At 39.9% G+C, this 13,967-nt stretch overlaps 1 protein-coding gene and 1 long non-coding RNA gene across 9 annotated transcripts in view; one reads left to right on the top strand and one right to left on the bottom strand.

Moving 5' to 3' along the window:
* Positions 1 to 13,967, top strand: part of CACNB2 (calcium voltage-gated channel auxiliary subunit beta 2) — a 413,977-nt gene that overhangs the window by 382,785 nt on the left and 17,225 nt on the right. For 4 of the 7 annotated variants that reach the window (XM_023223139.2, XM_023223143.2, XM_031936210.1 and 1 more), the window contains 3 exons: positions 3,562 to 3,695; positions 7,672 to 7,752; positions 8,251 to 8,309. In XM_023223139.2, the coding sequence (XP_023078907.1) occupies positions 3,562 to 3,695; positions 7,672 to 7,752; positions 8,251 to 8,309 (274 nt within the window). Of the gene's footprint in view, positions 1 to 3,561; positions 3,696 to 3,836; positions 3,857 to 4,307; positions 4,370 to 7,671; positions 7,753 to 8,250; positions 8,310 to 13,967 lie in introns of all 7 variants that reach the window. The other 3 variants (XM_023223141.2, XM_023223144.2, XM_023223140.2) reach the window with 2 other exon arrangements.
* The window catches only part of LOC111549943, a 30,229-nt gene continuing 18,230 nt past the window's right edge, over positions 1,969 to 13,967 (bottom strand). For both annotated transcript variants that reach the window (XR_002733879.1, XR_002733878.3), the window contains one exon: positions 1,969 to 2,971. This is a non-coding gene — a long non-coding RNA (uncharacterized LOC111549943). The remainder of the gene's footprint in view (positions 2,972 to 13,967) is intronic.

Genomic DNA, 13,967 nt, shown 5'->3' with positions numbered 1-13,967 from the left:
GACCATCCCAGGGTCCTGTAAATTCTGACATTTAATTGGTTATCTTGAATTTTAGAAAAGCCCTCAAAGGGTACTGTCCCTTGAATGTGGTCTTTATAAGCCCAATAAAAGATGAGAAAGATAAAACATATGGGAATTTACCACCAGAAAGGAAACTCTTGATTTTGGTTAACATGTATTGTAGGAATAATGAAATCCTGACCCAGATCTTGTCCTTCATATCCAGGAAAGCGCTAACAACATGCTGCTTGAATTGAGATTCAAGGAAAACCATTCCTGAAGACTTTTCTGAGACTCTGTCCTGGTTTATGCCATTCCATAAGCCCCATAAGGAAACTTTCCTATATGAGCAAAGGATTAGCTATAGGATGGTATACAAGTCAGCATTGGTTAGACCCCTAGGCACATTTTATGTTTTCCCTACATACCACATGCTAAACCTTTTAGCACATCAGTATGCAAAGATGGGGCAAAGAAGAGACATACTACTTACTATGTTAAGTCTACCTATTTGGAATTAATTCAGTCCATTATTACCTTCTTTTGATAGAAAATCATACCTCCTGCATTATGCAAGCAATAGCTGATATTTGTAATAGTGTACAAACAGTGGCAGGTATTCACTCCATCACAGGTTTCCTACCTAATCAAATGAAAAGGAATAATAAGAGATCCTAGTTTTCAAACGGCTGGTATTTAATATCCATAACAACTTCAAAACCGAAAAATAATGTGATGCCCGTCAGATGATCTCCCATCCTTTGAAAAGGTTAGAACTGTTTTGAGCAGTTCAGCTTGTGTATCACAGGGAATGGTAGCTGTATTGTAACACCAAGCTGTCTGTTATTTCAAAGTGGTAATTTGTTCCTTCCTTCAATCTAAATGTACCGTGGTTTTTGTTAGAGAGCTAACATGTATAATGTGATGCTTTCCTGGGGTGAGTAAATTTTTTTTCTTCTCCTTGACTGATTCTTAATCATAGAATAATTTTCTAGCTAGCCCAGCTCTACGATGTCATCCTGAATCCTGACACCAAGGACATGACCCCATTCAGGATGTGAAGGGAACTGAAAGAGGGCACCCTGATTGAGAAGGGACTTCGCCTGGATGGGCAGTGTGGTATAGGGACGGTTACAGGCTCACTTTGGTGGGCAGTGTGGTATACAGAGGGTTATAGACTCACACAGGAGGAGTAGGTCTGAATCCTGACTGCTGAGTTTTTGCCAAGAACAAGTCCCTTAAATTTTGAGTTTTTTAATCTTAAAAATAAGAGCATTGAAGTTTATCTTTAAAGTATTTCCATCTCTGATTCTGCAGTTGATAAAATTCTGTAGCTATTATGGTTGCACGTGGAAGCATTTTGTAAAATTTGAAGTGAGATTACGCACCTTATTTTCTTGTAACACTTTTTAAGTACTGTATTTTCAGGTGGAACAATGGGAAAAGTAAAAGCATGTCAAGCAACAAAGCTAAACCCTTCATTTTACAGATGAGGAAACCAGTGGCATATCCTCCTGGGTCCTCGTGCCCTTTCACTCTGCCTCTTTTGTTAAACCCAGTGGCTTTGCATAAGTCACCAGAAGTCTTCCAGTGTCATTTTATTAGACTGATTTCATTCGGATATCTTGGGTCCCAGTGTTTTCCCATTAGTCTTAATCAGCCTAAAATCGTTTTAATCCTGTCCTTCCTGGAGCCCTCCCTGAATCATTGGTCTTGTGTATGACTCCTTTGCACTGACTGGATTGAGAATTTTCCATTCTCTCTTTCTCTCAAATATCTGTTGCAACTTTAGTGAAACTTTTCACACTGTCCTTAATTTTACACAAAATCTGCAAAAAGAAAAATCTGTTTTTGCACATTGTATTGTTGGTGCAAATGTAATTGCGGTTTTGGACCATGGATTTTGAATCATAACTAGGCTCAAATACATCTTTATTAATCAAAACAGGAACCATTACAATCAACACATTTTTGCCAATGAGAAATAAGTTTGTTTATTCCTGTAGCATAAAAATCTGTGCTTTGGGATTCGGTAAACTCTTGGAAAGCATTTTCTGCATCCTCCTGGTTGTGGAACCATTTTCTCTGCAAAAAGTTGTCGAGATGCTTGAAGAAGTGGCAGTCGGTTGTTGAGAGGTCAGGTAAATATGGCGGATGAGGCAAAACTTCATAGCCCAATTCATTCAACTTTTGAAGTGCTGGTTGTGCAACGTGCAGTTGGGAGTTGTCATGGAGAAGAATTGGGCCCTTTCTGTTGACCGATGCTGGCTACAGGCGTTCTAGTTTTCGGTGCATCTCATCCATCTGCTGAGCGTACTTCTCAGATGTAATGTTTTCGCTGGGATTCAGAAAGCTATAGTGGATCAGACTGGCAGCACACCACCAAACAGTGACCATGACCTTTCTTTTTTTTGGTGCAAGTTTGGCTTTGGGAAGTGCTTTGGAGCTTCTCAGTCCAACAGCTGAGCTGGTTGTCACTGGTTGTCATATAAAATCCAATTTTTGTCACCTGTCACAATCCGATTGAAAAATGGTTCATTGTTGTTGCACAAAATAAGAGAAGATGACTCTTCCAAACAACAATTTTTTTTTGGCTCAGCTCATAGGGCACCCACTTATCGAGTTTTTTCACCTTTCTAATTTGCTTCAAATGCAGAACGACCATAGAATGGTCGATGTTGAATTCTTCAGCAACTTCTCGTGCAGTTGTAAGAAAATCAGCTTTGATGATTGCTCTCAAGTAGTCGTTGTCAACTTCCAATGGTCAGCCACTCTGCTCTTCATCTTCGAGGCTCTCTTCTCCTTTGCAAATTGGCTTCTTGAACCACCACTGCACTATACGTTCATTAGCAACTCCTGGGCCAAATGCATTGTTGATATTGCAAGCTGTCTCTACTGCTTTACGACCCATTTTGAACTAGAATAAGAAAGTCACTCAAGTTCGCTTTTTGTCTGACATCATTTCCATAGTCTAAAATACACATAAACAGCAAGTAATAAGTCATTAGCAAAAAATGCATAACGTGAAAAATGCCCATTAAAATTATGTATAACATAACCACATTGATTTAAGAATGTATTCCAATATCAAATGGCAAATTCCAACAAGGCAAAAACCGCAGTTACTTTTGCATTCACCTATAATAAAGGTTTTCAAAGTAGTCACTTGTTATCTCAAAGCTGGTTTAAGATATTGTAAGATCTGAAGTCAAATGTTCTGTACTGCACTTTTATACAGTTGATACACAGAATATCAACATTATATTTGAAACTACAGATTTAAAATGTTTCTCTGAAAATATTCAAGAGATCTAGCATGAAACTGATTCATTCAAGCAAACGGGTTATAAGGGTATCTTTCAGTTTCATTAGATTTGATTACCTTGCATTCTTAACGTGCTTTACCTTTAAATTTTATTTTCTTTGCGTACTGTGTTGAGTATTCATGATAGTTTTTTTTTTTTAACTATGGTTAGTTTTATTTGCTTTCATTTTATTTTCTTTATAACCTATTTTTCCTCTCCTGTCCACCTGATTTTTGAACTGTTTGTCTGTATATAGCTGTAGACATAGATGCTACTGGCTTAGATGCAGAAGAAAATGATATTCCAGCAAACCACCGCTCCCCTAAACCCAGTGCAAACAGTGTAACGTCACCCCACTCCAAAGAGAAACGAATGCCCTTCTTTAAGAAGGTAACATTAACTTCCAAGCTCCCATTGTCCACCTGCTCAACTGCACTGCGTCACATTTCTAGTCCTGTTGACTGTCTGCGTCCTTTGACAAGCCAATAACGTGCATGCTCTGTTATTTGTTTCTTTTCCACGCTGCTGTAGCTAAGCAGAAGCAGAAATCGGTAAGTTTACATTGACATAAGCTGTGTTTATCCTGCCACTGGCATCATTAGCATTAATTCCCACAGTTGTATTAAATACGGTCATTTCTGTCCCAAGCAAAGAACTTATCAACAGCTAATTGAGTTCATGCATTTCAAACCAACTAAATTCAGGGAGTGACCTGTTAAAACACTATTACAGTACTTATCCTTTTTGATGGAATAATATCTACCACCAAGGGAATTTGTTTCAACATTCAAGGATGTCAAACACCGACAGCTCCATATAATGCACCTAAACTGTGCATGCTTATTCTGTCTGTCTCTTTCTTTTATCCAGAAATTTAACTTATGATCAAACATATTAAAGCAGTTATTAAACTCTGACTTATGATATCCAGATACATAGCTTGTACTAAACAAAAGTATTCAAGTTTTAATTTAGTCAGTATTTAAACTTCTAATCCACTAGGTGCAAAATCTGCAGATGAACAAGACCAGTGGAAAACTGCAGGCTTGTTTTGGCGGTTTACTGTGAGTTTTTCCTATTGTCATATATAAATATTCTCCCGATGTTCTTGCCTTCTCCATCAGTCAGATTTTAGCATCTCACTCATTGGACAGTGCAGCCAGTGGTCATGCATAGAGCCTTTGCCATTGGCCATCCAAGATGCTACACAGTGAGGCTCCTTGTGCCCTAAATGGAAACTATAGGGTATTTCTGAGCTCTCGTTACTTCAGACAAAGCCTGTTTCCTCTTACCTATTTTGTAGCTTTATAGCATTATTTTTTAAGGACCACTACCCTCCCCCCAAATTTCCCTTTTATTTCCCTCTTTTACCCATCAGTTTCTACAGCTACAATGCTGTCTTTTAGAGTCATACTAATGTCGCCAAGTCTGGCAAAACCGTGGATATATTCTCACACTCAGATGTGATGTCAAGTCTGTTTATCCTCTGCCCTCAAACTCTCCACATAATGAACACTTTTCTTCTGCAAACAAGTATTTTGGTTTGTGGAGGAACTCTAAAGTCATTAATGAGGTGTCAGATACTGAACTGTAAAGTTGGCTTTTTTGAATCAACTATGACTACTTTAATAAGGGAAAACTTCAGCACTCCAGACAAAATTTGCAACACTGGGAAATTTGCGTTAACACAGAAAGCCTCAGCTTGATGTTCATCCACAACAGTGGGCCCATCTCTCAGGTCTGATCTTCTTGTTATAGCTAAAGCTTGCAGCCAAGTGACTAACAGTGTCCATCATTCAGAAGCTTAGAAAGTTGGCATCGCTAAGACATTCTGGACTTGACAGAGCAGGAATGTGAACTAAAACCACGTTTGTCAAGATAGGTTTTTGAAGTTTGCTTACCTTTAAATTCTAAAACTTTAAAAACGTTTGTCATAATTTTTTTTCAATAATTTGAGCAGGCAGGGAGCAATGGCTCACACCTGTAATCCCAGCACTTTGGGTGACTGAGGCAGGTGAATCACCTGTGGTCAGGAGTTTGAGACCAGCCTGGCCAACATGGTGAAACGCCGTCTCTGCTAAAAATACAAAAAATTAGCCTGGTATGGTGGCAGGCACCTGTAATCCCAGCTACTTGGGAGGATGAGGCAGAAGAATTGCTTGAACCTGGAAGGCGGAGATTGCAGTGAGCCGCGATCGTGCCACTGCACTCCAGCCTGGGCAACAGAGCTAGACAACTCTGTCTCCCCCTCCCCCCCAAAAAAAGTCAGCTAAATAGGGTTAACAGGAAAGAGTAGATAAAAATGATGGTGTCATTCTTCATAGGGCACAACGCACCAATATTCCATCAAATAAGGTAATTTCTGTAGCTACCCTATTGATTAAGAAGCCGATTGATTACCAGCAATGGGTGACCCTTTGCTAGTTGGAAGTTATAGATCGAAGGAACCAAAGACCTATCAACCACCGGGCCACTTCAGAATTAAAGTCTTGAGATAAAATTTCTTGGTAGCTGTTACTAAAATGCAGGAAATTTACATTCCTAATCTCAACGGTGGAAAAGGTGTTCTTACACCGCATAGTTATAAGGACTTGGCTTCTCAATATTTTCAGTATGATCCCAGGTGGCAGACATGAAATAATTTAAGAAATATGCTTATGATGCCTTCGGCACTGGTATTCATTCTTCTTATGTTATTGATAATGTGGTTAAAATCAACGTAGAATTCAAAAGCAAAACAATGGCCTAAGATTCAATGAGAAGATCGTTTTCTGTGTTTTAGGTTGCTTTTAGAGTGATGCTTGTGTGGTATGTGTGCTGTCACTATATTATGTTTGTCTTGTTTTTTTTTTTTTTCTGTTCCAAACTGTATTCTACCTTGATTATGTCAATTAAAATGAATTCTGAATGCTAGATGAAATTTTAGGCAGTGAAATTTGACAGCATAGTCATGGTAATATTTTTCTCCCCTCTGATTATATCGTCTGTGACTGCGGGTGAAATCTCAGATGGAAGCTTTTGAATTTGAAATGCTTTTTAATTCCCCCCTGAGGCAATGTGAATTCAAATGAAGCCAGAAAAGTTCGTAATGGGCAATTTTAAGCAACAATAAAATGTTCTTGAGTGATGGGCAGATGGAAAAATGACATTCATATCTGCACATCAGTGTATTGATTTCTTAAAATCGTTTATGGAACATTTTTCAGTTGGTGTGTGTCATTCTCAAGTTATATTTTTTGACACTCCTTAGCCAGGAAGATTCATATAGCAATGATTTGCTTATCCCTGTGTCTAAGGCCATATCGCTCTTCTGCATTCTTTTTAAAAAAGTCATCTTTGGGTCAATTTAATATTTTATGCTATCAAAAGAGTCAATTTTAATATAAACCAATTAGCTGTTACTTAATTTTTGAAAGATGTTATTTAACCATTTTATTTGAAGCAATTAACCTGAAAAGTGTTGATAGTTTTAGAAATTGCTACAAAATTTAGCTCCTCCCCTCTTATTGAAAAGAAATTACTGCAGAAAGACATGATTTGTTATCTAACGGAAACACTACTTTTGAGAATCATATTAGATATGCACGTTGATAAGGAACCTTTTGAGACCACTATAGCATGGTTGAATATATTATTATACATTAATCACCTACCCTCAAAGACACATAAACCTTACCTTTGAATTACCAAGGTATAGAAACCAAAAAATCCAAAAGCATTGATCTCTAAGCTGTGAGCAGGGATCATGATTACTGTTTACTAGAATAAGCATGCATGCTCATTTACACTCTCGCAATAAAATGGAATTTTGACAGTAGTGAGAGTTACAATATTTTGAGAGTAGGTAAAAAGTATTGGTAGTGAGAGTTACAATATTTTGAAATTAGGTTTTACACAGGTAAGACAAACACGTAAGATGCAAAGGTAATGAAATCTTTCTTTCCTCTGTAATTAACCATATTAGGTCTAATCACTACAACTCTTTAGAAAATTCAAATGCAGCCAAAAAGCAATATTAACATTCTAGTCAAGCCTAAAGCACCTATCTTGCATGAGGCATGTTTCTCTTTGTTCTATCAACTAGTTTTTGTTCAAAAGCAGCATCTCTTGCTTTAGGAACGAATAGGTCTGTAGCATTTCTTGAGATGAGCAAGAAAACTCTAGACAACATTAACTTGAAACTTTAGGAAAATGAACCCACCAATCTTTGATTGGGTTTACGTAGAAAAGAGACAAGTGGGGAAAAAAAAAAATGTCTGGAAAGCCAGTGCCTCATATTACAGAGCTCAGAAAGAGTACCTTATACATAAAATATTGATGTTCCACCTGCCTGTGAAACGTCTAAAAGCCTCTCCTCTCTCTGCAGACAGAGCACACTCCTCCGTATGATGTGGTACCTTCCATGCGACCAGTGGTCCTAGTAGGCCCTTCTCTGAAGGGCTATGAGGTGGGTAGCAAGCCTTCAACAGGAAGCTTGACTTTTGCATGCTTAACTTCTTTGTGACGCTGCCTCCTACTTCTGACCCTCTCTCTGAATTTTACAGCTTAAGGAGCCAACTTTAGAGCTTAGAGAGCTCATAGCAGCAAAGCATGTTGTTCTGCAAGCTGTGGAATACACTGCTTCGTCCTTTTTCTGTTTTGTTTACCTGGCTGTTGCTTTGAAGATTTCTGCTAGCTGCAATGTACTCAGTCCAGGAAATAGTGTCAAATGGAGACCGACGGAAACCACCTGCAGTGTTATTTGTCCCTAAAATATCATGATAAGTTCAGTTTAATTGTCATTGCATCAGAACTCAGAAGCAGAAAAATGCGGCAACCTCATACTGCCACTGTTTCCAAATGCAAAGCTCAGGTTTTCAAGTGTTCCTAAGAGAAGTAAAATTATTTTATCATCATTAGTAATTTTTTTTGGTCATATCTTAATTTATTCCTTGCTCAATTGCAGGTCACAGATATGATGCAAAAAGCGCTGTTTGATTTTTTAAAACACAGATTTGAAGGGCGGTGAGTATTTCAGCATACTGGGTTTTGTGGATTTTGTCTTAAAGGTGGCAAAACCCTGGTGGGACAGGCATGTGATTCCAAGAGAAAACGGCCCTCTGATGTCTATACGATGACAGGAAATAAGTTTCACTCAATTTAATGTGATTCAATCAATATTTATCATATTTGCTTTGTACATCCTTAACCCTTGATGTCTAGTTCCTATACCTGCACCCATAAGCTGACCTTGGGCAGGACACCACTGGCTGGTGTCATCCTCAATTCATGGTCAACTGGCCCTCAGTTGCTGGCCAGAGATCGCACTAAATATCCCTTTTCCATTCAATTTTCCACTCTTCTAAAAGACTTCTGTTTCATCTCCCCCTCCTTAAAGCTCTGCTAACCCCTTCTCATCTCACGATCCCCCAGTGAACTTGCTTCCCTGTGTCATTGAGAAAATAAAGGCAAATGGAGGAGAACATCCAGGCATTTTCACAACCCCGCCTGTGGAGTTGCATATTTGCCTGGATGCTCTGCTTTATCTCCAGTGACTATGTTCCCAGCAAGGGCCAACCCACCATGTGGGTACTGGATCTCATTCCCCATCCCCTCTCTGCTAGAAGTATCCATACACAGCTGTAATCATCCTTTGCTCTCTTCTCATCAGTATTTCCTGTTCTAATGGAAACTCCATCACCATGTGAAAATGTTACTTCCTCTCACATTGGACCTCATATTGCTCTAGGTGTGTCATTTTTTTTTTCTTTTCTTTATAGGAAGATTCCTTGAAAGAACTGAGTGTACTGGCTTTCCTTCCACTTTCTTCAGCCTACCCCAGTTATGTTTTCAACCACACCACTCAGCTAAACTAGTCAAGATCACCCACGACCTTCACGTTGCTAAATTCAGGGATAAATTTTCAGCCAGAATCTTACTTGACCATGAACAATAGTTGACATGGTGGATTATTCCATCCTCTTTGAAATACTTTATTTGTTTGGTTTCTGGAACCACACTTTTTTGGTTTTCCTTCTGTCACACTGACTACTCCTTTCTCTGCTTTGCTGGTACTTCCTCATCAACTGGAAATCTTGGACAGCCCAGGGCTAAATTCTTTGATGTCTTTTATCTACATTCCTTTAGTGATTTCATTCAGCATCAGATTTTTAAATTCCATTCCTTTGCCAGTCTTTCCTCTAAATTCTAGACCCATGTATACAATTGCCTATTCATTATTACTACTAAGATGTCTAATGGACTTTTCAAATGTAACCTCCCCCAAAACCTACTCCTCCCATGGTCTTCCCTATCTCAATTAATGGCTTCTTTATCTTTCAGTCCCAAGACCCTTCAGCCCAGATCATTATCCTTGACTGTTCTTTCTCTGTTATATTTCACATGCAAATGCTGTTGTCTGTATCTTCAAAATATATTCAGAATCGAAGCCCTTCTCACACATCCTCTGCTACCATTTTGGTCTGAGACATCTTCATCTCTTCCCTGGGTCATTGCAACAGCCTCCCGCCTCATCTCCTTGCTTCTGTGGTTATTTCCTTAAAGACTGTGCTCAGGTCAGCTGCTGCATGACCCTGTTAAGATGTGAGCTAGTGCTCACCACTCCTTTACTCAAAACCATCCAATGACTTCTTTTTTTCTGAGTAGAAACCAAAGTACTACAGTGGCCTATGTGACCTCCTATGGTCTATTCTTCCACACACTCTTACCTAGACTTTCTCTTGCTGCTCTTCCCTCGCTCATTCTTACCCTGCCATACTTACTCCGTTGCTGTTCTCTGAGTGTTCCAGACAGATTACACAATCACCTCAGGGCCTTGGCACTTTGCGGTTCCTTTTGCAGGAACGCTTTTCCCTCAGATATTCTTCTTGGTATAAGTGCATACACGTATGCACACATGCACACATTCGTTCTGTATCTCTCCTTTCCCTGACTTTGTTTTCTAGTGCTCTTTTATGTATTTCCAGTACTATTTTTGTTTATTGTCATTCTCCCATAACTAGACGATAAACTCCATGAGGGCAGGGTTTGAGAATGTTTTGTGAACTGTTGTGTTCTTAGTGCCTGGAGCAGTACTCAACATGCAGTGCCCAGATGAATTTTGAATGAACGTCTGCTGCGTAATCTCTGCTAGAGAAATGTGGAGATGGTGAAGCCAGTCTCTGCCTATGAAGAGCTCTCATGGAAACCATAAATTGAAACCTGTAGCAGTAACACTGAATATAAGTAAAAGGGCAACCTGGTACATGCATGCATAAGGTACAGGTAGCATAAAGGGAGGTGTAATTAACACCAACTTAAGGACATCCACATCCTGGAAGAGTTTTTAAATGGTGCCTAAGATTTGACCAAATGAATTACAGGGGAGAGAAGGGTATGTTTAGCAGATGGTATATGGTGTGTGAAGGTTTTGAGGTATGACACAGCATTATGTGTAAGGCAACTCACACCCAGATCTTAAGGACCTGGGCAAGGAGTGACTGTTAACAAACCCAAGGGTCACATCTAGTGTGTCACGCCAGTGGGCTTGGACTTAATCCTTTCTCTCTCCTCCTCTTCCCCCGTCACTATTCAACTTGCCTCAGTAAATATTTATTGAGTATATTCTGTGTGCCAGGCATTGTGAGGAGCAAAAATAGATAAGGGCCTTGGCTTTGTGAAGCTTAAAGTCTACTGAAAGTCAGTCTTGAATCAAATAATTGATGGGTGCCATCACTGAATGTTAAGCCAGCTCCTGAAGCATCAAAGACATGACTAGAGTCCAAAATGGAAACCTCAAAGTTTAAGAGTAGCTTATTACAGGGGACCTGGAACATACAGGGCTAGTGTATATTTCTGTATTTTTAACCAGATAAATGCAGTGCTTCTCTTCTCCACATTCCTTTCCTCCTCCCATCCTAACAACGCAACTACAATAGATCAGGACTCCCCAACCCCCAGGTCACGGATCAGTACTGGTCCACGGCCTGTTAGGGGCCACACCGCAGGGGGTGAGTGGCAGGGGAGTGAGCAAAGCTTCATCTGTATTTACAGCCACTCCTCATCACTCACACATTACTGCCTGAGCTCAGCCTCTTGTCAGATCATCAGCGTCATCAGATTCTCATAGGAGCACAAACTGTACTGTGAACTGTGCATGCAAAGGATCTAGGTTACACGCTCCTTAGGAGAGTCTAATGTCTGGTGTTCTTTCACGGTCTCCCATCAACCTCAGAAGGGACCATCTAGTTGCAGGAAAACAAGCTCAGGCTCCCACTGATTCTACATTAGGGTGAGTTGCAGAATCTTTTCATTATCTATTCCGATGTAATAATAATAGAAAGAAAGTGCACAATAAATGTAATGTGCTTGAATCATCCCAAAACCATCTCCCCACTCCTACTGAACCGGTCCATGGAAAAATTGTCTTTCATGAAACTGGCCCCTGGTGCCAAAAAGGTTGGGGACCGCTGCAGTAGCTAGTATTTGTTGGTTTCAGGATTCTTTTACATTTCTTAGTATAGTACTTTCTTTCTAGACCACACCTACTACTACAACCATTTCTAATTTATATTGACTTTTGGCAGGGGAAGCAAGGGCAGAAGGGAAACTTTTGTAGGAGGACAAGTGTTGTTAGTAAGTGACCAAGCAGGCTGGGCACGGTGGCTCACGCCTGTAATCCCAGCACTTTGGGAGGTGGGTGGATCACGAGGTCAGGTGTTCGAGACCAGCTTGGCCAACATGGTGAAACCCTGTCTCTACTAAAAATACAAAAATTAGCTGGGCGCGTTGGTGGGTGACTGTAGTCCCCGCTACTTGGGAGGCTGAGGCAGGAGAATTGCTTGAACCCGGGAGGCAGACGTTGCAGTGAGCCGAGATCATGCCACTGCACTCCAGCCTGGGCAACGGAGTGAGCCTCTGTCTCAAAAACCAAAAACAAAACAAAACAACAACAAAAAAAGTGATCAGGCAAAGAACTGAAAGGAGAGAATGAGGAAAACAAAAACTATTATAAGTTTCAAGGTATGAAAAGGCTTTATAATCAAGGACTTCATAACCACATATTCCTCATTAGATTTTTTAATTTTCCATATCTTTAAGAAATATTTTTTCAGTTTGTGCCAGGAAAATAGAACCCTTAGCTTGGACCAAGGCTATTAGACACTGGCCAAGTATAAAAGGCGTACCTCTAATCAGCTCCATTTAGCTTTTGTTTCTTTATCCTTGGCTCTGTCATTTATCACAATTTGGAATTGTCAACATGAGCCTGAACACTAAAAAAATTCTGCTAACAAAGGCATTGTGTTTTCCATGCCTGAGTCAACCCACTGCCCTTTCCTAAATGCCAAAGATGGGGAAATGGGATGGAATCTCCTGGATTACTACTTGTACTTAAACCTGAGTAAGTTTTGAATTTGGAAGACACATTCCAGCCAGAGAGGGTAGATTCTGGACCCATGTTCAAGTGTATCAACCACCCAGATTGGTTTTATTTAGGAAACAGATGAACAGAATATCTCAAAGTATCTGTTTTTTCTAGCCAGAAGTAATTTCCGTATGGTTTAATAGACCTGTCTTGGCTCATCTTGACTTATAGAGGCTGGGGTTCAATATTCTAGCCCTGTTGTCCCCAGTTAACAGTCCTCAGAGGAAGAAACGAGTCCATAAGGCAGAATTTAAAAGCCATGTACAAATTTAACATTTTTACCCATGGCAGGACATCTAGAGGACATGAATTATTGACTGTCTTTGCTTTTAGCAAGGCAAGACAGCAGTAGAGGATGAAAATTCATCAAAAGCATCAGGTGTGTATGCACACATGACATTCTAAAAGAGAAAAATGAATTATTCCTTAATCATCCATTAAATAAGCTAAATTTGTTTATTATTTTTTTTAAAGTTTAAGCCCAAGAGGAGAAAATATGAAAGGAAATGTTAGTTATGTAAAAGGTTCTAGGTAGTCAAGAATTCCTTTTCTTTTCTGAAACCCACTTATATTCATTTGCAGAAGCCCTGGAGGGGTTGTGAGAATCACATTCTGGTTAAGTAGTGTCAGTGTGTCAGATCAAAGAAGAAATAAATCATCCTCCTCCTGTTGTGTGTAATAAAGTAGCCCATTTAAAACTGGATTCACAGTCACCAACTGTGTCATGTAAACAAGGCAATCTTCAGATTCACCTTGTAGGATGGTGACAGGTAAATTAACAAGGAAATTGAGAACAAGAAGGAAAGCTACCTGGGATAAAGTCAAGTTTTTTGTTTGTTTGTTTGTTTTTCCTTCAGTGACTTTCAAAACATCAGCAATCAGTCCTGAAGTGTTTGGAATGCATACTGAATTGCTATAGGGATAAATATACCATTGCCAGAATCTTCTGCAGTACAATCTTACTAGAAATCAATAATCCCAGGGCTGGGCGCAATGGCTCTCACCTGTAATCCCAGCACTTTGGGAGGCTGAGGCAGGCAGATCACTTGAGGCCAGGAGTTTGAGACCAGCCTGGCCAACATGGTGAAACCTGTCTCTACTAAAAGTACAAAAATTAGCTGGGTGCAGTAGTGGGCACCTATAATCCCAGCTACTCAGGAGGCTGAGGCAGGAGAATCGCCTGAACCCAGGAGGCGGAGGTTGCACTGAGCCAAGGTTGTGCCACTGCACTCTAGCCTGGGTGACAGAGCAAGACTCTG

Source organism: Piliocolobus tephrosceles, chromosome 9 (genome assembly GCF_002776525.5).
Source record: "Piliocolobus tephrosceles isolate RC106 chromosome 9, ASM277652v3, whole genome shotgun sequence".
NCBI classification, from domain to species: Eukaryota; Metazoa; Chordata; class Mammalia; order Primates; family Cercopithecidae; genus Piliocolobus; species Piliocolobus tephrosceles.
The sequence above is the reverse complement of the archived record's forward strand: the minus strand, read 5'-3'. Positions and strand labels throughout refer to the sequence as shown.